Here is a 23067-nt window from a genome sequence, read left to right on the forward strand (position 1 = left end):
CTCATAAAAGAGGGTTATATTTCATATTGGGCCAAGGATATAGGGTACAAAATTGTAGCTTGGAACTTTTTCTGTATCAGGATCACTGTAATGTGCACCTGACTAAAGAATAGAGTACTTTTTGAAGGCTTAAGTTATGGATATGGAAAAGAAATTAATTAATTAAAAAGAAAAAAATGGCATGCATATAAATGTAGCTGTGAATTATTATTAAAGAGATCATAATCTACAATTATGTTAATTGACAGTGGGCCAAGGAATTCTATTTAAAAGCTAAACTGAGTGTACGTACATAAAAGAATAGATTTTATTATTGGCATTTCTTGAATTTTCTTGGATCTGGTGATCTCTTCATTTGTGAGTCACTAATCCCATCAAAAATCACTTCTGCCGCTGGTTGCCAATTTGCATATAGAGTACCAGAGTGTAATTATATAAATAGCCCAGCTGCTCTACAAGCCAAAAGCATACCACGACACAGTAGCACAGACCCAAATGAAAAATTGCATAATCCAAACGTTAATCTGGGAGCTATCAACGGTTGTTTATTGGGAAGAGGGTGGCGTGTGTGGAGTGCCCGAAAAAGGTTTGCACTGCGGCGCGTTTGAACGTAGGGCTGTCTTTAGAACAGGACTGACTCGGAGAGAGGGAAAGCAACGGAGGGAGATACATCATATACAGGGGGAGAGAAAGAGAGGTAGATGAAAATGGACTGTTGTGAAAAGTGAAAGTCTTTTGGAAGTTGAAGACGTGGTAAAGTCTTACAGCTGTGTTGTCACAAGGGGGCTAACTCGAATGGAGATGTTTTGTGGGTTCTGCCGGGAACTTTGTCCGTGATTTTCTTGTGGCAGACTTCTGCTGCGGTGCCGAGAGAGTGTAGAAAGGTTTGTCGCGCGACTGCTGTCACGTTCGTGATTTCTGGCTCTTTGCAGGAGGAGACTGGTAACATGCATTCTTGAGCAAAGTCCACGCATGTGCTGTGTATTTGCCCATTTCACTCTGTCCCAAGAAGGGATCAGTTTCAGTCTCTTTGCAGACTTTCAGGAATGCTATCATACCTAGATGTGAAACTGTATGGGATTGATTGTCTTCAAATCATTCTTTTCTCCTTCCGATGTGCTCTGCGATCATCAGGGCTGGAGAGCTAGAGGTAAATGATACAATCACCAACACCTACTCTAGTGCCCCCTGACAGTGGACAAGAAAACTTCTGCCACATTCGGCCTCAAAACTTGTTGACCTCCGCGGCTTAATCGAGTGATCGAAACATCTCAACAGTTAAGCAGATCTGGTTTCCTTGGCAACAAAGTGGATGGAACATTTGAGTGTTCTCGCTGAGTGGACATGAAGGAAGTGAGCAGAGGGGCTCGGGGCACAGGCAGACGGCTGAAGTGGCTAGTGCCGATTTGGAATTTCCATTTAAGGGGAAACATTAAGCGCAGGTTGACACGCCATGTTTCGCTGGCGTAGCAACACGTGTGGGTGCGAAAAAGACCTGAATCACATTCGCCAGCGGCAGGAATTTCTTAAAGCTCGCCAAGAATTACTGGCCGAAGAGCAGTCTCCACTGAGAAGAGCGTTTACATGGTAAGTAGTATGACATCTCCTACATACAAAGTATTCCATTTGTTGTTGTTTTTTTCTCTCTCTCTTTTGAGGGTTAGAGGGTATACGATGTACTTCTGCATAAATTTCATCAAAACTGTTTGTAGAGAATTATAAAACCTTTTGACAAAGTATCATATTTGTGTATGTTCTACATGTATATTTTATGATTCAGTAAGAGTAAGAGTAGAATTGAGAGATTCCATGTTAATGATGACAGGATGATATGATATGATATACATTGTACTTCTATAGCAAAATTCCCCTCAGGGCGCAATTGGTTAAAGGTACATGTAACACGTCCATATTGTCTTCCCCTGAAGTTTTGTTTTTGAACAAGTTTAAGTGCAGCAGAACCAAGCAATGTGCAAGTGTTTGTTGAGGAGAGATTATCTCATGTGTATTCCCCGATTGTTGCTCTTGTTGACTTGTTTTGTTTTGTTTTATTTTGGTGAGATTCTTTTTTTTTTTCATTCCCTGGAAATCACAGCGAAGGGCTTAAGATCCCACATGACTAATATGGGTCATTGTCACGTAATCTCTGTTTGGAAGGAGCGTTTCCGTAGCCGTGCCTCTTAATCCGCACGTGGGCACGTTTTCTTTTCCCTTTCTCCGCTGACATGACCTCAATGTCTCAGAAGATATGTTTGAACTGAACCACTTGAGGTTTTCAAAGTCATGGCATTGCAGAACTCTCAATGTCTTTCTCACGAGTGAGAATTGGAATGGGAGTTTTTATTGTGAGATTTCTCAATCTTAATCTTCCAACTTGACAGTCCTGAGTTTTCCCCCAATGAGAATTTAGAAATGAGAGTCTCACAGCTGCGAAGGCAAGCAGTGCATCAACAGAGTAACCCTTTCTGTCCCAGGAACTTAAATGGGACATTGTGTACAGCATTGTGAGGATTTCTGTTCCAGATAGCACTCAAATGACACAAATATTATTATAGGCTTATTATAGGCACATGTATCTTCTAATTTTACCGAGTTTTATTCCCCAACTGCGAACATGCAGAACTTTGTTTTAATAGCAGTTTGTAACGTAGTGGTTAGATCCATAGAATAGAAGTCTCTTTTATGAGGGTTCTGCTGTATGTAGAATGTGATTGTGTTTTGTTTGAATTATTCATACTAATAGGGCAACATTTCAATTAGTCTCATATAGACTGTGTCAACAGCTTTAAAAACAGAACTGTTTAATAGGAGGGTTGTGGCATAAATACATAAAACCTAGGTCTTATGATTGGTATGTAATGTGATATTAATGTCACATGTACATTGGATATACATGTGCAGTACATTGATTGAATGGAGCGAATAAGTTCACCATACGACCATCAAATTTCAAAGAATCGTAAAATGATTTTTTCTATTCCTCTCTTGTTATAGGGGAGGGAAGAAAAGATTACATTTCTAAATTTGCATACGTATACTGTAGATCTTGCTCATTGGCTGAACTTCTCTCTGTGAAATATCTCACAAGATAACTGACAGACACAATTTGCATGAAGATGTTGATGTAAGTCCTCAGAATTAAGTGCAATCCTGAAGGGGTGGGGTTTGGGAAAACTCAGAATTTATATTAAAAGGTCTCATATTGAACTGTATCAAACCACCAACTACAGCAGAGGTCGTTACAGTGAGGTCAGATATGACTAAACCCTCTATAACATGTTGATTTTGCAGGTCTCAACTTTTTAATATTTTGTTTTGTTTTTTACCCTAAGTTTAATATTAAAAGAAAAAAAAAGATTGCCCCTCTTTCCTCATAATATTCCCTTTTGGATTGATAGGATTTGGAAATATACAATACATGTAGTTTTGAGTACATTTATACAGCAGATAGTTCACAATGCTGAATGGACAATCAGTTGACATTGACACGTGAGACTTTGATTGGTGGTATGGAAGGCCCTGGATTTGTGGTTGAATTTCTTTGTCAAGTATGAGAAGGAGGATGTAGGATGGATGGTTGCCCTATTTGTTATGGGCTTCTGTGTCTTTACTTTTTTTCCTGCTGGTACTAAAAGGGATCGTATAGTTTTGGTTGAGACTTAACTGCAGGTTTTTATCATTTGTTTTGTGTGTGTAAGATAGTGAGAAACCTCTTATGAAATATGAAAGAGCATGTAATTCCATGAGGATTTCAACGTTTATTTGATGAAAATTGATTTTGAAATGGCTGAGAAATATCCAAAAGAGAGTGATCCTAATGAAGTGTGGGACCCACTTGTTATGATCATTTTGTTTTACTTTGTTTTTGGATGTTTCAGCTATTCCAAACCTGATTTTCATCAAATAAACTTTGAATTCCTCTTAAAATGGTATGCTCTGTTCTATTTCATGAGTGTTTTCTTGGTATCTTGAAAAAAAGTTAAAGCCCAATTCTCATCTTCACCAATACTGTACCATCCCTTTAAACCTTATATACATTGATACAGTTCCTGCACAATTCATGCCTTTGTATTTCTTCCTTTTTGTTGTTGTTGCTGTTCTGTGTTTATAGTAATTTGTTCAAATGCAAAACTGCATTGTCATTCTAAACCTTTGTAACATCCTTTAGATTTTGAAAAGATTAAAGACTGTACTACATTTCTAAGGCACTGTACTTTTACTGACTACCATTATATGGTCCCCTGAATATTTAAGTTGTCAACTTCATTCATCATTTAATTCTTATGTATTGTAAGTTTTATTTGTACACCTGCATGGCAAATGAAATTGTGGTGGTAAAAGGAAATGGGAAGTTTTCATTCTGCCATGTGAAATACTTGGAAGGAATGATAGAAATTTATATAAAATCGTAAAGATACAGCCTCAAACTACAGACATGTGATGATGGTTTATTGGCGTGATGGGTCAAAAAACTCCACCCCCGTTATATTCCATACACCTATCACAGATCCTGTCGTTCAAACCAACCCTTCTCACATAAACCATTAGCATTAGCCGATATCCTGGTCTATGGTATACATGTGATTACGTTTCCTGCCCATGGTGGGGTATGCGTGTAGGTGTGTAGCAAGCATCATGGGCCCTCCCCATATACAGCAGCCCATACCCATAGCCTGGATATTGGGGATTAACTCATTTGCCAAAAAACAAGTTCTTGTTTTCTGCGTGCTGCCTAGGAGATATGGCCGCCCCTCTGCATCAACACGGGAGTGTGATATATCCTTATTATATACCAGGGGACATATAGTTGTATTTGGAAGGATTTTTCTCTCTTTTTTGGAAACAGTTCATTTTTTCTCTATTTGGGGACTAATCAGATCAGATTTGTGTTTGTTTGGGACCAGTTGTCATGGATAATTGCTGATCTGACACACCTCTGGTAGAACTAGAAATTATAGGCCCTCCTCTCTGTATAGAACCTATCGTTCAGATGTGCTGGCATCGGTCCCAGTTTCTTTTGCATGTCGAAGCAGATGTTTTCGATAGTAGATTACCAGATTTACCATCCACTGGTTTTCAATCATGACTTTTAGCTTCAGATATGCAGAAGAGAAGTGGGAATGTTTTACAAACTTTCAAACAGGATGAGCCCTAATCCTCTAACCAAAAACATTGCTCTTCATCATTCCAAGTTTGATTTAGGAGCGCTCTACCAGTCGCAGACGATGCGGGCATGGTGTCTCTGTGACATTTGGAAGTGACCATTTTGAGGTGGATACCAATAGTTTGTACATTTTCAGGTCTTGTGGCATTTGTATTCATATGATTTCTATTTTTGGTGAGGACTTTTTGATAGGAGGGCCAGACAGAGGCACTAGCTGCATTTGCACTTGACATTTTGAACCTGGAGCACCAGAGGAGGAAAAGTGAACGGCAAGCTTCAGTGGAGCGGAAGGAAAGGAAGGATATTTGAGGGGCTTGCCTACTTTAAAAGCCTGTGCTTTTTATGGTGGGATTTATAGGAGATCAGCAACTCTTTAACATGCTGTCACACTATGCATCTTTATTGATGGTAATGGATATGGGTGGCCGAGTTCATTGGTAACAGATACATGCGGATGCAGCGCGAAATCTGATCCGCGGGAGTCCCCGCACAAGCAAGAGAGCAACATCCTCACTGAAGAGCAGTTGGGGACGGATGAGCGGCTAGGGTGGTGCGATCTCGCTCTGTGGTGTGAAGGGATTATCTCGGCATTCTCAGGAAGCTCCGAAACAATAACTATCAGCTCGAAATCTACCCTGTGACATCCGGTCTTCGGAGGGGAGCATTAAGCTCTCAGACATTGTCGAGTTTGTACAGAGTTCACAACATAGAGATGTGGATTTCCCCCAGTGATCTTTATGAGAAGCGTCGTCATCTTCAGGATCATCTCCAAGGAGAGAGGAAGAGCTTGAGAAACCCATGAGTATGTTGGATCACTCGCTGGTCTTAATAGGGTCCATTTCCCCCTTCGTTTCGGCTTTTGCCGAGGAAACTCACTAAAGACCCAGGTTTCCTGTGAATTTGCATGCTGAAAGTTTCCCCTGCAGCATTTCACATTTCGCTTTCATGCGCATGAGAAAAGCTTGATAGCAGAGTCTCAGTTCTCAAGTACTGTATGCACATAGGACATTTTCCTTGAGCAACCCACGTCACCCTGTACAAGCGAATCTCCACTTCTCTGTAACTGGATTAAATGGGCTCTAACCAAGGACCAATTCCTGATACAGCTATTGTCTATGCTCACTGTGGATTATATGCACTTGGAAATTACATTTGTACATGTAATGCTATAACTGAATTTTTCTGCCATCTTGTCAAATATGATTCAAAGGTGTGTGCAACTGCAGCTGGTGATACATTGGAGCTGTGGTACCATGCATTCATTTCTGTGTTTGTATACTGAAAAGGGGATCTCACGTAGCTAATGGAGGACTGGTGTGCCCACCTAGATCGCAATTGAATGGAATACCCACTTGACGAACTTCCCTCATCCTGACATTTCTTCCTTTGACAACGGTCTCGCTTCGGGTATCTGCACATTGTGTCATCGTCCCGTGCTGGGAATCATCATAGCTTTGACAAATACAGAAGTATTCTCCCGAACTCCATGTTTGTAGAATGCCGTATCCTTTCATATTGACACATTATCCCTACCAGATAACAGTCAGTTTTGGTTTTGATGCTGTTGCTTGTCAAGTCAAGGGGATCTGAGAAACAGGCAAGTGCTTTAAATCTCCAGATGACCATGCTGAAGGCAACACAAGGCTGTCACGACATCCCCTGGATGATGCACAAATGCAGAGGAAATATTTGCTATGAAGTATGAACAGGGAGGATGAATGCCTCTTTTGGATGGTGCGTCGAAAAAGTGATTTGTGTTGCAGGAGATTCCTCTGACATTTGGTGCTGACTTTTGCTCCTTGATCTTCCTCACATATCAAACAAATTTTTGTAGTTTTTGATCCTTCTGTTTCATCTGTTAGCTCCTGTCGACACCTGTCCATTGAATCCATTTTGTGAGTCTTTTTTTTTTTTATCCATTGACTTCAGGATGGCATCAATTTGTGGACTTATGTTCACAAATTGACCTCAACTTCTTCTGTCTGTTGACTGCCATTTAACTTTTGTTTGACTGATTTTTCATATGTGGACACCTCTTCTAAGCTTTAACCGTTGTTCTGCCTGGTAAGTCCCACCTTGGTGTCAACAGTCGCAGATTGATTCATCTTCACTTTGAGTGCAGGCACCTCAACAGCGAGATTAAACAGGCCCTGCGAGCTGATCCATCTGTGCTTAGAGACAACCATAAAGAGAAGAATGGATGCTGGGATGCACACTTGATATTCCATGGATGAATGACCGCGGCAACGGCAAACCAGGCAATTTATCGCATGCTTCCATTCTGATCTCCCAGCCGGAGCTTTCGTCGTGAAGTAATGTTGATGCTGCCCCATGGAAGGTGAAGGCATCTCGTCCCGTTGACAAATAGATTCAGACCGTCATCATATATATGATTCCAGTGATTGAGACTCTAAATAAGTGATGGTGACCCACTACCAGCATACTCCTATACCAGAGGAGATGATGCACATTTCATAGACCTCTTGGTAGTACAATTAGTCACTGGAAATTGATTTTTGTTCGTCATGTTATGATACAGGCAACCGCCATCAGGGAAAATACAGTTCTATCAGAAAGTATGGTAGCAAAAAACTGAAAATGATAGATTATGTATCATCAACAGCAAAAGTGCCTACCGTCTACGTGAGATGCAAGTACTTGCCCGTTTTGAACATCGTATGTGTCTGTGTGTGTGTGTGAAATGTAATCCTCCCGTCCAATCTTCAGGAAATAATACTTTGAACTCGTCCCAGCTGGGGGATTACGCCAGCTAAAGTCTGCCCTTTTTTCACAGGATATACTGATTCTTTTTGCCACACTCTCTGTCTCGCTCTCTCAATTTTTTTTTCCGACATAAGGAGACGGAGCACGTACTTGTAGACGCGATACATTTATTTTTAACATCACGGACACGGCGATGTGACACGGCAGCACGGTTATGACACTGAAACAAGGGCCTGTGCTCTGAGGACACACTTTAGGAACAAGTATGACTCATTCTGCACATGGGACTACGGCAAAAAAAAGCATGTCCCCGATCTACCCTCAAACGTGTCAGCAGTTTCGGGGATGTTGTTGAACCTCGAAAGAATTATGCACACCGTGCGTTGCACGTAGAACCTAGTTCTTGATTTTTTTTTCTTTCTATTTACGTCTAACATGTGGTTTGCATTACTCTGCCTGAAAACACATGTAGTTTTAGTAGTTTGTTAAACTTGTGGAACATTTGGATTACTTTGAGGGAATATATCACCCGCCGTCCGCCCATCATGGCCCAGCGCTCGATGCTGAAGAAAAAAGTTGGGACAGAGAGGCGACGATGCATGTCTTGGAGCGCGCCTGGGTAAGTCAATGATGATGATGATGATGATGATGATGATGAATGCCACCGCCTCATCAATCCGTGGGCCTTCTTACACAGGAGAAGTGTTCGTCAAAGAGAAATAGATGTCATGTAGGATGATGACTTCATAATAAGTCTTTGAATATGGATCATCTTGACAGTGACTGGCATACAGCACTTTGGCATTGAGTTAAAAAGTGCATTTGAAGGTCACTTTATATTGATTCAAGTACACGTAGAGTTCATTGATTGATGCAGAGTGAGACAAACTTAATAGGAGTTTTTTTGTTATTAGTCTCTTTAATTACTATATATGACAATGGACATTATTTTTTTGTGTTATCATTATCACTTTTCTCATTACTTGGGTATTAATATTCAGATAGTTATTGTTGTTATCATCACCAATAATTGTTGTTATTTCTATTTGTCATTGGGATCATCATATTCATAATATTTATTGAAACTGTTGGTCAACCGTTATTACACACACACCTATGGGAATTGCTCTTTCTTTTCTGCGTTTGAGCCGAATAATCTCTATTTTTCAGTTAGAAAGGTTGGGAGGTCTGTGAGATGCATCACACCTATCATCCTGGTATTGTTGTTTAGGTATACAGGGAAAAAGAATTCTGAATATCTCCAAAGTTGTAGGTGAAGTTATGGGTCTCTCCTTACAATACTAAAGAACATTTATGTGAAGTGAAAAACAAAAGGTATCAATGTGTTTACATTAGGAAACATTTCCAACGCTCTCCCAAATATACCAAACATTACCTTAATTCTGAATTTAAGAACAATTGTTGATAGCAGTGTTCTAAGACTCATGAAAATGCCCTTCCCCTTATTCCAATTGGAACCCAATCCACAGATAAATGACAGTAATAACAATAATAATGATAATGATAATAATAAAATCATGTTTGTGGCGTACATGTGAGTTACAGTCTATCTACATATATATCTTGGTCTATTAAACTATCTTTGGCATGGATTTTGAGGAAGATTATCAACTGATAGAAATGTATTATACAGAGCTGCCATCTGGTATTTTTTTCCTATATCTAGCATGTTGTTTGTTATTTTCTGTTTTATCAAATATGAAAAAATATGATTTTGAGATATCAAAAATTTATTTGTCTGCTTGTTTTGATTTGATTTAGTAAACTCGATGTAGTAAACTTGATATGAGCTGTTTTCCCATTTCTGAACCAAATTGGAATATAAAATATGTGTTTTTATGGTTGATGAGGAGTTAGTTTGTTTGTTTCATTTTGAACTGAAGAGGTTTTACAGTAGTCCTACATTTAGCCCATTATCTAGACATCAACGCTACTGAGAAATATGCTGCCATAGACACGTAGCAGTGCCTGTTTACGGTTCTGGGGGAAGATGGTTCATGCTCGTGTGACAACATGGCCCCCACCCTGATGAAAGGGGGGAAAAAGCCCCAGCCCTTCTTTTCCTAATATTTGCCTTATCAAGCCCGAATATGTGAGAACTGCATGTGCTTGCAGCTGATGCTGGTAAACAGGAAGCTGCGTGTCCTACTTTGGCATTAAACAGGAGTGAGGGAAAACATAAGCAAAAAATTAACATTTGCTGGCACAGGGGTTTTGCATGGACACCTCTGTTGGGATTAGCCTCTTCTCCAGGCACTTTGAAATATTCTTTTTCATGCATCTCCCGTGGCACTGATAGTCTTTTTCACAATTTACAAAATCCAGTTTAATATGACTATATCTTTTGTTGTCGATCCTGCCTCTCCTGTTGGGTACACTCTCTCCCAAACACACAGCAAGACAGACAACAGGCGGACAGATACATTTAAGAGACACAAAGACAGGCAGACAGACACACACACAAGTACAAACTTACATGAAGGCAGATAGACACAGACACAGACACAAACACGAAAGGAGACAGACGGATGGACAAACAAGAGATGCATGTATACACAAAAAGAAATGAGATGAAATGAAATATATTTACCAAACAAATATGATCCTCAACATAGTCAAAGCAGTCAATAGTTAAGTACAGTTTTGGCAAAAAAGAACCAGCAACATACATAGACAGATGGACAGACAGACACACAGACACATTGCATACACACACACACAATGCTTTGAACTCTACATAGGTCAAAGTCATGCAAGATTAGGAAACTTGTGTCCATGAAATTGTGTCAATGTAATCATTGCCCTGTTATAGACAAAGCTCTAATTATATTCCCAGTACAGTCCCAATAGAATTGATCTATAGATACATAATGTAGAATGTATACCAATTTTTACTGTGTATGTCCATAGTCTTTACTGAAACTTAGGAATGAAAGGATAGAGATATCACATTCTTGATGTGTCATTTTTTTTTCTGCTGCGATTCAAGTGCAACTGATTGACGCGAGGAAGAACAATGGCTCTTGACACATTGTCACAATAGACATCTTATGCCAACTGAAACTTGATTGTTCTCTGCTATTTTAATGTTCTTAACTTCACTGCAATATACCCCCCCCCCTTTAAAACAAGAACAAAAATGTACCAAGGTACCTACCCTGATATTTGTGCCAAAAACTGAATAAAAGGAATTAACCTTGATCCTCTGTGGCTGAGTAGTCTGTTAACTCAGACACTTTAACATTTTTGCAATCACATCACAATGTTGAATATGGACTAGCACATATTAGACTCATTTTGTGAGCATCCATGTACACACATATATGAGACCTACATTAGGGCTGCCAAGTTTCATCCATTGATGAATTAAAAACACGCAAAACTCTTCTTACCCGGCCGAGCGCAAAAAATTAGTCGCACAAAAAATATCCACTTTTACAGTAAACGGTGGATGCTTCCACTGTTCATAGTCTCACCGCATTAGACGCATCGCTTTAATAGCAAAGGCGTTAGTCTTGCTGCGTTAAAGATATTTAGTCTAGCAGCAAAGCCAATAGCTGCATCCTCTGCCTAAATATTAGGTTAGGATGCTGCATATTCTAACTTGTTCATGGTAACCATTATTTGGTGCCAGGTGAGAAAAGAAGAGGGGCAATTTGCCAATGTCTTGTCTTGGATTGGATTGGTGGGAAATATCATCGGGATCAGCTGGGTAGCCTTCTAGACTTTCTTCCTAGAGACAATCAAGTAGTCAGCAGGTCCTTGCATACATGAATATTATAGACCATTTCTGTAATTCATTTCAATTTATATCGATGTTTCTCTTCCAACATCTTAGTAACAAAGCCATCCATTCACCTGCTTCCTCCCATTAAGCTTCATAGGCAGGAATTCACTCACTTGTTGCTATTTAGGGCAAGGCTCCGGTAAGGTTTGTGGTTGTTAAGGGAGACTTTGGTATGTAAACAAAGCATGTATCAAATCTGAATACATTACAGAACTGGTCTATTGTGATTGACTTTGTAATAAAGCAGTCATAGTTGGGTTTTTTTTATGGATTTCCATGGAGTGATTCAAGAACTGAAGAATGAAATACTGTAAAAGCACGAGATTTTTGCGAATTGGAGCTGATAACCTTTTTCACAGCCTTAACTTTTTGCGAAGTGCCTCTGGCATTCAATACATATAGTGTAGAGAAGAACATTTGCCTACATTTTAATTTTGCAAATCTTGGCTCCCAGGAAATTTGTGAAAATGAAATGCATGAGAACAATCCGTGTTTCACAATATCAGTATTCTCTTTGTGATATTTAGGATGGAATTGCACTTCCAGGCAAAGGAAGAATTGATTTATGGATCTTGTTTAAAGCTAAACTAATGGTGTCTTGTGTACATGTGTGCCTAGATAGATTTCTTTTTGATTACAGAATCAAACTACGAAATATAGGTCATGACATTCATAAAATCAAGAATTTTAAAACTTTGTTTCTAGATTAGTCCCCTTTTTTGAAGGAAGGGGAGCATGCAATGACCAAATCTTTACAATAATTTCCATTTATTGTTTCTGTTCTAAATCCTCTCACCTAATGATGCATGTGGGAGAAGTACTTGAACCCTTTCATAGAAATGCCACGCTGTCACTCTTTGATTTTTATGGCGTGCAATCCATTCTGGCCTATGGTCAATTCAGGCGTGATTGGTAGACTCTCGATTATGCGTGTCCCATATTTCATTACCGGCGAGTTGAATCTGCCGCGGACAGATAACGACTCTAGGGCCCTCTCATATATATCTTTCTGTCCTCAGTCTCTCTCTCTCTCACTCTCTCTCTCTCTCTCGTAGTGTTTATGCCCCCCCCCCCCCCACACACACACATACTCGTGCATAAGTTATATGTCCATCAACAATCTATCTGGCATGTGACGTCTCTTTTCGGTTGTATGGTTGTACGGTTGTCAGTTGTCAGAGGAAAGAGGAAGAGCCGCCACAGAAGTGGAAGGAAGCGCAATGTTGTATTCATATCGCATATCACTCTTTCTGAGGTGTGTGGGATTATGACGTGGGAGCGTTGATTTTTTGTGCATGCCTCCTCTGCTGTTTCCCCTCCCTCCTGTGTGTACCGATATATAATAGAGTCGTGATATATTAATACATTTGTGCCACAGATTTAGTGAAATTTTGTCTTTCTACTTCAGCAATGAGATCGACCAGCGGTAGTCTTTGAAGCGAATGATGTTTTCATTTCGCATTGGCTGCAGTTGCACTCTTCTTATTTTGGCGACAATTCAGCAACAGCTTGTACGTTGTATTTGTTTGCCACCACTCTGCGATGAGGATATTTCCTGGATATCCGTCGATGAAGTGTGTACGTGCTCGTCCTTGTAGCGTTATAAATCTCCTTGAGGGAAGGCAAACCACTTGCATGAGAAGATTGAATTCGCACTAAATTTGTTTTTTGGTATCTCTCTCTCCTTCTTTCTCTCTGTCTTGCTATTCATGTATCTACCTATCTATCGATCTATTTATTGATCTATCTATTTATTGACCTATCTATCTATCTATTTATCTATGTACTGTATCTGTCTATCTTACTATACACAGTGTATCATTTGTCTATCTGCTCTTCTTCCTTCAATTATATTGTTCACTCTCCCTTTCAACCTCTGCCCAGTCTCTCCAGCTATTAAACTCTTACGCAAACCACTTCCTGGATGCTCTCTTTTACTCTCACTCTCTTCCTGGATGTTGTGTTTTACTCTCACTTTCAAGAAACTTGAAGCCTTCACGCAAAGCCGAAACTAACACAAAGCGCATGCGTGCTCGTGTGTGCCATTTACTGCGGCGTTGCATTGGTACCGCACACCAGTAAACCGTGAGTGGAGAGGATGGCCAAGATCGTTAATTGTCTTCGATGAGCGGTAGTGTCATCACCAAACTCCGAAAGGGGAATCCATTCCCCGATCTTCTGCTGCTTGGACGAGGAGGGATGCCCCCCATATCGACACCTCACCGTGGACACGTGCCAAATGCTACGTCGTCGTCTTTATCTCGCTCACTCTCTCTCTTGCCCTTTTGCTTTTTCATGCCAAAAAGTGGGAATCTTCGATGTCGATTGTCTTGAACCGAGGTCATTTGGAAAGTGACAGAGCAAAACACAGAGAGAGAAAGAGGGAATAGCAGCAAAGAGGCTTGGCTCTTTACAGCAGTTCATTTCACTGTTTGCACTTCAGTTGATTTAACCACAGCTTACCATTGATGGAAATTCCCGTTCTTGATGTCACAATCTGAGGTGGAATTCCAAAAGTGAAAAAGGCGACGTGAATAGCTACAGATTCTCGACCGGGCTCGTCAAGTGAGACAGCAGAATAAGTGGCAGAGTCGACAGATACTCCTCTAATTCGGAACACCTTCTCATTTCCAGGTTGTTTTTCCTTCTCCTAGAGGGGTGAGAGATGAGAACACCTCAAGAAATTTTAATCTCATTCTGCCTCTCTTGTGACTAATCTTCGTGGCCCGGGGAAAGCGAGTCGCGTCAGCAGCGAGAGACGAGCGCCGCAGCCTCCGACTCGAGATGGTGCGAGATTTAGCGTCTCATCTCTTGGATTGACTTCTTGGAGGATTAAAGCTCAAGTTCATGTGACATTTAGTAGCTGCTTTGTGATCATCTTTTTTTTTCTGCTTCTCATTCTTGTCTTATTTTTATAGCGTCTCCTCGTCATGTGGCATTTCTGACAACCTTAACTTTGCTCTGGGGATTAATCATGTTGCTGCTTTCTCTGAGAATGCCCTACTACATTTCTTCCTCTATTTTGTGAAAGGATTTGCTTTTTCAGATGTACTAATTATCAAACCTTGAGAGCATGATTTCTCTCCGTGTTTGGAAATGCTTGGGCAGATATCCTTCATGTTTGTGATATGTAATTGATAGCGCTACATTTTAATCTACCCTAGCTGGATTTTTGAGTGAGACCGGGAGTTCAGAGAATCAGACATGAACAGTCTCCGTTTTTATCAGCTGCGTATGGTGGGCTGCTGAAACAGTTGACTGATAGTTGTTTCGCGCTGTTTGCGAACAAGACATCTTGTGCATCTACAGGATTGGAGTTACACACATTGTACAACATGGCTCCAAAGAGTAGGTTTGTTCAGAGGCGGGCTATCATCAAACGGAGATATTATACCAGGAGATATATCGGGTGAGTTTCTTCCACTGTGCTGTAGAGAGGATTGTAGGGTGATATTTGTTGTATATATGTACATATTTCCTTTTATTCAGTTTCACCACTGAATGTGATGGTTTACCATTGTGTGGTGTTGAGACACCGTGTAGTATAAGCCACACATTCAAGTAGTCAAAGTTACCAGAATACTGAGCTCAGCTGTAATATGTATAACTCAACAAAGTGTAACCAGAAATACTGTAAGTATGTGTACCCTGATATTACATTATGTAAAGGTAGGTTCGACATAAAATGACTAGCTTTGGCAACACATATCAAGGGTCCAAGGGTATGAAGCGTAATGGCACATAAACACAACGGAGTATCACTTTGTGTCATGATATCACAGTATCACTTTGGCCTTTATGATAAGTACTGCAAATGCTAGTACCAGTAAACAACATGATGATATAGATGTATCTGCTCTACATTTGTGTTTGTGGTCGATAATTTGTGAGACCTCAATGAAATCATTATAGGGATGACTTCTACTAACAGTTGAGATGCATTTTGTTCTACATCAAGGCAATGTGTCCTCCGCAGATCAGAAATTGACTACCACTTTCTAATTTTCTACCACTTTACAAACAACTCTCTCAGGGTTGTTTTTCATGAAATCCAGGAAGTTGTGAGATAAGGAATATCCAAGCAACCATTTTGCAAACCGTGATATACAGTGTATGTTCTCAGTCAACCATGGTACTACTGTATTCTTGATTACCTACAGGGCAGCAAGAGCCTGCATTTCAAGTCATGCTTTGTTTTTCAGATGGGATTTGGTATTGTAGTGATAATGGTTATAACAATGATGATGATGGCAAATATTGATGATGAGGAATCTGCTGAATATAGGTAGAAAGTGTAAATCCAGTTGTTTCATTAATGGCAGTAATAGTAGGAAAATTTGTGATCCAAGAATGGGTTCAATAATGGTGTTAGTGAAGTGCTAATTATAACATCGTTAATGATGATGATGATAGTGATTGTGAAAGCAATAACAATAACACAAGTTACATGTTAGTGTAACTTCTCGGGACATGTATTGGGACAGAAATCATCAAGTTGTTATCAAATTGGCACCTTTTAATTTCAGCGCCCATCTCGTATTGAAGATAGATTCGAGGGGACAAGCTAAATTCATTTCATCTGCACAATATCGGATAGACTTTAAAAGAGGGTTGCCAGTTTATAAGACTGAAGAAAGAGCTTTGATTTCAAAGTATGAGTTGCCAATTTAGGACTGATTGAAGAAGCTGCCAAGAAGCCTAAGTGAAACCAAATTAAACAATTATATACGAATAACAGAGGTCTCAAATTAGAACATTTCATTAAATTTTATGATTTGAAACACAAACAGCAACTATCGTGATAAAAAGGTACACGACTACGCCACTGACAGATATGTGATATATGTGAGACTGAATGGGTTAGTAAGGGAAATGTATTCTGGGGACAATGGCTTTACTTATATCAGCTTGATAATCTTCCAAATGTTTTGTTGTGCCAAAAGTTATTAGATACTTTTTCTTTGTTTTAATGGTCAGCAGTTTATTTCTATGTTGATATTTATGTGGCCATCCTCTAGAAAAAGAAAGATTTTTTTTTCCCTAAAGGAAGCTTCCCAATGGATATTTCAAGCAGTTTGGGAGCAACATTGATACAACCTTGGTATGAGCAGGATTTTTTGCAACTCTGTGTGAAATACTTTGGCTTGCCTCCAGTAGAATGACTGTTGAGATATGTTTTTTTTGCCAACAAAATATCATATTTTTCTCTTTTTCCCCATAAGAGGGACGTTGGCATTGGGTTGGATTATCGGATCTGAGCAATGTAAGGAGTTCAAAAATAAGTTTCCTTTAGCTAGTTTGAGACATAGAGGCTATCATATGAAATGCTTTGTATTAGATGTTGCTATAATCATCTATGTAGATTTCATTCTATTTTTCTTTTTTTTTTTCTTTTTTTGGTCAAAATATCCGTGCTACCCTTGCCGAACCATAATGCAGGGGCTGTGTATGTTTGTGTGTGTGTGTGTGTGGGTGTGTGTGCGTGCGTGCATGTGTGTGCTACTCTATCATTTTTAGAATTTTATTCAAGCTATTTCACAATTTATTTCATGATGGAAGAAGTGAGAGTTTTCATATGATTAAAGTCAGTGCTTTAGGGTCAGTTTCATTGATATTTGCTTGTTTATATTGATGGATAAGAGTACTTTTTTACACAGTACAATATCGTCAGAATATTTGCTTGTCATCACTTTTGTGTAGAACGTGAGATTTAGCAAAGAAAATAAGAATGTACAACACGAAATATATCACATTTGCCATTGTAGGTATAGCCAAGAGTTTGTTTGCTTGTTCTGTAGTCTGTGCTCCAGACTCACATATTCGTCCATCCAGCAGGTCAACTTTTGTCAGTGAGGTGGTGGATACTTGGATGATTGTGTAATGTATACTTTGTTACGGTTTTTGTGAAAGAATGGAAGCAAACCTCAATTGAACTGAACTTGAACTAAGTACTACAGCATCAAGGGGCCTTGGTGAACATTTTATTGTGCAATAGAGGAGTTAGCCTTTTTCCAGACTGAAGCATACTTTGAAAACTGTGACAGGAAATGAGTCCACCATGGAATATCGACCCAAATGTACATCAATATAAAAGGACCTTACTTCCCACATTTTTTGTCTTTACCAAAGCAACACTGCAACTACATGTGAATGTGTCCTGATTTTCCATCAACTCACATTTATACGCTTCTCGTCATCCATAAACAGGGCAGCGCCAGGCCCTTGATGGAGGGAGGGTATCGTCATGGTGCAGTTGTGATGAGTACTGTGTTCTTTGAATAATTACCATGTTGCAGTGACGCTGAGATGAGTCAAAAACAGATCATCAAGCTTTCTCACTTGTTGCTTTTTTTTTCGCCCTCAATGTACCCCCAGTGCACAAGCATCTTTCATATGCATCCAGGAGTGTCATGACATACATGTAGTTTGGGTTGAGGTGGGGGATTCAGAGCTTTTAACTTTTGGTGAGAGAATGAGAATCCTCTTTTGAATGACATGTGACAGAGCATACAATTCTGAGAGGAATTAAAAGGTTATTTGGCAATTAAATTAGTTTTTTAGATGGCTGAGATATCCAAAAACAAAGAGGTCCCAAATAAAAGATGGGGCCCACCTTTTATTAGAAGCACTTTATTTACTTATTTATGTGTTTTTTGATATCTCACTATTTCAAACCGATAGTTCCTCTGAGAGTTGTATGCTTTTTCACATGTCATAAGAGGTTTCTAATTAACTCCCAAGGAGTTGTTTCTAATTGACTCAAAAGGTGAATTCCCCACTTCGACCAAAACTATGCCATTCCTTTTAACTTACATGTATAGTATCATCCTTTAGATCTTCAAACTTTTCTGCTCTCTCAAACCTGTGGAAGAAAACAGCAGCCATTCATGAAGAATTCTAAAGAAGAATACCTTGATTCAAGGGCAACTTTCTGTAATCAAAATACTGATGTGAATTATTCTTATTCTTCATCAAATCCCTTATCAGCTGGAATGGCCTCAAAGTTGTTTATGAATTTGTACATTTGTGCTGGCATACCCAGAGTAGAGAAAGTGTTTGATGTTTTCCTGTAAAATTGCGCTTTTCCACACCAGTGAAAATTAGCACAGTGGAGCAGTCCAGTCGGTATTTTGCTCATTCCAATCAAAATGATGTTTCGAAATAGATATGGATTTGAAATGACTTACTTTAAAAAAAATGACCACATCTAAGGTAAAGTTTTTATGGGTATTTCATCATGGATGATTAGGTACCACCAATAAATTGTCCATGCAGTTGCATTTGATTAATCTTTACTTTCATTCTCATCACTACTATTAACCACGATTGGCTTATTGAGGAGTACTCCCATTAATCACGAAAGCCCATGGACTTAATAGCAAATTGAAATAGTGACTGTTTAATGTTGTGACAAAATGAGGGATTAAATGGGATATCCATTTGTGATGTAGAGCTGAAATGAAAAATCAACAAATTATAAAATGCCTCCCAACAGCTGTAAGGGGTCACTGTATATTGCAGCCCTCAGATTAGGGCTGACCAAAAGTTGATTTAGGCGGAGTCAATAACATATGGAGTGTGCGTGCGGATAGATACTGTACTCTGTGCACAACCACCCATTCACTCAATAAGACTGCTTCCAAGCCTTTTATGCTGGGTATTCAAATGAAAGATAACAAAAATCACAAGGCATTATTTGTAGTCTTTGTTTAATAGCACTTTCGGTTTCTGAAAACAAAGGGAAATCTCTCGAGGACTCTCTGAGAGAATTTCGTGAGAAACTGCGGCTACAACTTGTTTGTATCTTCAAGTTTTGACTCTTGTTAAACAGAGTGGAAATAAATGAATAGAACAGTGAGGGAACGTGTGAGTCAATTACATTACCTAGTTTGCATATTGGGTGGTAATTAATAACACACTGCTTTGTGGGAACTTGTAAATATTTGTACAAGTTTATTCTTTTGTATGAAAACTTAAGTGTGTTTCTTTTCTTTGTCTAGTTTCTATGAAACCTTTCCAGTTCTGTCAATTTGATTTTCTGTTTCTTTTTTTTTTTAGATGCCAAGCATTATCTTGACTTGGATTAAAGTTCCTGTGTAAAGGAGGAAAAGATGTGTTTGAAAAAAAAAAAGTATTACAGTTTTGGCTTCTTTGGTAAATTGATTTATAGATATGTCTGAGCAAACAAACAAACAAGCCCAACTTTAATGTATGCAGGGAGGTGTGCGAGATTCTATCTCACACCTACCTGATGTATTGAAATTTAACTGGATATATCTAACCTTCCTTGCTAGCATACTCTTTGTATGCTCTCATTTTATCCATGTATGCATTTTAAAAAAGTATGTTTCCTTGTAATATATTAATGTCATCAAGTTTAGAGCATTTTTGTTTTTCATATGGTGAGGATTTGCATCTAGTGTGAATACTTTCTTAATTCTTTCCCAAAGAAAATCAGAGTTCTCCATGATAGAGACTGTACATGATGCTCCAAGTTTGTGTACACAACTGGTTAATGGTTGCTCATATTTGATTTTTCGAACTTTCACTGACTGTTTGTAACTTGTCGATACGCAATACAGTACTATACATCTACAATATAGGTACTTATGTAGCGCTCTTGATAATGAGTAAACGTATCACAGCACGACACAAAACTATGATATCAAACTTCGGTAGGAAAAACAATTGCAGCAGATGAGAAAAGAAAACTACACTATATACACAATTGATCAATCAGTTACTGAAAAGAAAAGTCATTGAAGATTTTCCGAACACTTTAATATCTAGAGATGATCATTCTCTGATTGTATTCTGAGGGGGCTGTTGTGGTACATATGTATCTAGAGTATACATGCAGGGGGTGTTTCAGTGACTTATGAATGCCTGGTGATCAGTTCTTGTGCTGAATTATTGAAATTCTGATAAGTATAGCACATCAGAACTGATCACCAGTCGTTCGTAAGTTGTTTGTAACTTTACAAACAGCTGTATGAAATAGGGCCCAGGTCCCACATACATTGTACTTATATTGTAATATCCAAGAGTGTTGCAGTGTGCATTACAACACATACAAATTGTATTTCACCATCAAAACAAAGTCTTCCACTCTTATTATGCAACAGCTAGGCGTAGAGTAGTAGTGCCTCGGAATGCAAGTGACACCTCTACGACTTTGATATCACACCGTTCAGATTAGAGTTTGAAGGCAAGATATGACGCTCGTCCGTCCTGAGGTGTGAGTTCCCGCGGCCCACTGGGGAAGCGGAGGGTGTTATCAGCTTGTGAAACGAATGAGCGTACTGCAGGACTTCGATCATGTCGGTACTGCTACCTTGTCGATTGAGTGGTGTGTGAGCGTGTGTGTGTGTTTGTGTGTTTTTTTAAGTAAGGAAGCTGAAAAATCAGATAGGCCAATTGTATCCTCTCATGTTTTAAGAGATAATGTGTTCATTTAAGTATTTGCTCATCATAAGAAGGCTATTTTGAGGGATTTTATGAGATAAAAGTATCATCACTACATAGGGGCATACAGTGTATAGTGTATACATACCTGTCCTAGCTCCCTTTGTGATTCACTGGTCGCGAATTGCCCAGCCACTACACTGCTAATCTTTTTTTCTTTTCTTTTTTTAAATTGGGGGTCCATCCCTTATCATTTCTGTCCAAGAAAGTAGCAGCCTCATGTGGCATGGCATGGTATAGTCATTGTCTGTGTGAGGGTTCCTCAAGTTTGCACATCACTGCTTTTTTTTCTTTACCTCAAACTGCTTCATTTGTAGCTTCAGGATGCAGCACCAATGACTTTGAATTTCCCTTTTAATATATACTGTATATGGCGAATATTTAGCAAAGTTTATATCTTCGCAAATTTCGCGAGTTGGATGCTATTCACGAACTAAAAAACACACGAAAATATTATCTCCTGTCCCTACCTGAATGTGACATACACACATGTGACATACATTCCTCAGTTCAGTACCCATACTCCACAATTGTGAATTTCACCACTCGCGAAATTATCGGAAGTCCTGATTCGCAAAAAATTAGACTCATTAAATTTATGGCATATAATAGTAAGTTGTGATTGCATGTGACATCAAAATCACAGGTAGATGTCTATGAGCACTGGAATAGAAATTCTGTCAAAAACATAATGTGAATATTATGTCAACATGCGCTACATTCAATTACTACATGGAGTCAACATAAACATATATTATGATGTAATATGCTGGTATAGATTCTGATGAGCTCATGTGTACGAATAATTTGAAGGTTTATGTGCATATGGATCAGAAACGTGACAAGTCCTATATGTGTATGAAGAGATGATATTCTCACTGTGTCAGAGACTATGTGCAATCATGATAACCTGAGTTGTCTGTATACACATAAATATTGAAATAGATTGAAAAGGTGTTTTATTGATCAATCACCAGCCCAGAGGCTGAATTATAGACATTGTAAACAAAGGACCGTGAATACATTAAAAACACACACAAGATACAGTGTAGTAATAAAAAAAAAAAAATACATAGAACAACAACAACAACAACAACAACAAAATCAAGCTTATTCATCTTAACTATTGCACGATGAGATCAATCCGTAATACAAAACAAACACAAATATTACAATTACAATGTCTAATATCACTATTCTCACTATTATAGATAAATTGAGTTTGTGTTAATTGTGTATGCCGGTCATTTATACGTATTGATGCAGATGATGTTATACAGCTCAAATCAACACATTTTATCTATAACAATATACATTGCACATACCCTTTAAATAATGTTTTTTCATTTTTTTCTTAAACAAGTGGCCTGACTGTGAATTATGACTCGCATGCATAAATATGAAGTACAACGTTCAGCAAATATTAAACAAATTTACAAGGATTGGCTAATAATAATGACCTCTTGCATAATCAAACCAGTAGAAGCTAGAGATCCTCATGTGACACTATTCATCATAGAGGACAAAAATATGAGAAACAATGTCTTTATGAATGTATTCAGCATATTTAGTGATTCACTGAAATGTTAACATATTCACCATGTTACATGTTCATGTGGGATCATGATATTATTAAAGCCCAAACAAAGTTCTGGTACGCCTGCAAAAGTTGTCAAATTTTGCTCCAAAATGTGAACGTATGCCTAGGAAATGTGCAGAATAGCGCTGTAATAACAAGATATTTGATGGGTAATGACGAAAATGGGAAATATTAACCAAAAACGTTCAATCTCAGAACTTACCCGAATGGGGTCAGGCTAGACTTGGACTCGGGGATAACTCGGCCTCGCTTTGCTTGACGGCGGGATGAGTTGTATCGATTGTCCCTCTGGATTGTACAGCGTTG

General features: G+C 38.9%; 1 protein-coding gene across 1 annotated transcript in view; it reads left to right on the top strand.

Annotated features, from left to right (window-relative positions):
• Nucleotides 1–1453: 1453 nt before the first annotated feature.
• LOC140230041 (uncharacterized) overlaps nt 1454–23067 on the top strand; it is a 76818-nt gene continuing 55204 nt past the window's right edge. Inside the window, exon 1 of the mRNA XM_072310245.1 lies at nt 1454–1587. Within this exon, the coding sequence (XP_072166346.1) occupies nt 1454–1587 (134 nt within the window). The remainder of the gene's footprint in view (nt 1588–23067) is intronic.

The sequence above is a fragment of the Diadema setosum genome, chromosome 6 (assembly GCF_964275005.1).
Source record: "Diadema setosum chromosome 6, eeDiaSeto1, whole genome shotgun sequence".
In the NCBI taxonomy this organism is placed as follows: Eukaryota; Metazoa; Echinodermata; class Echinoidea; order Diadematoida; family Diadematidae; genus Diadema; species Diadema setosum.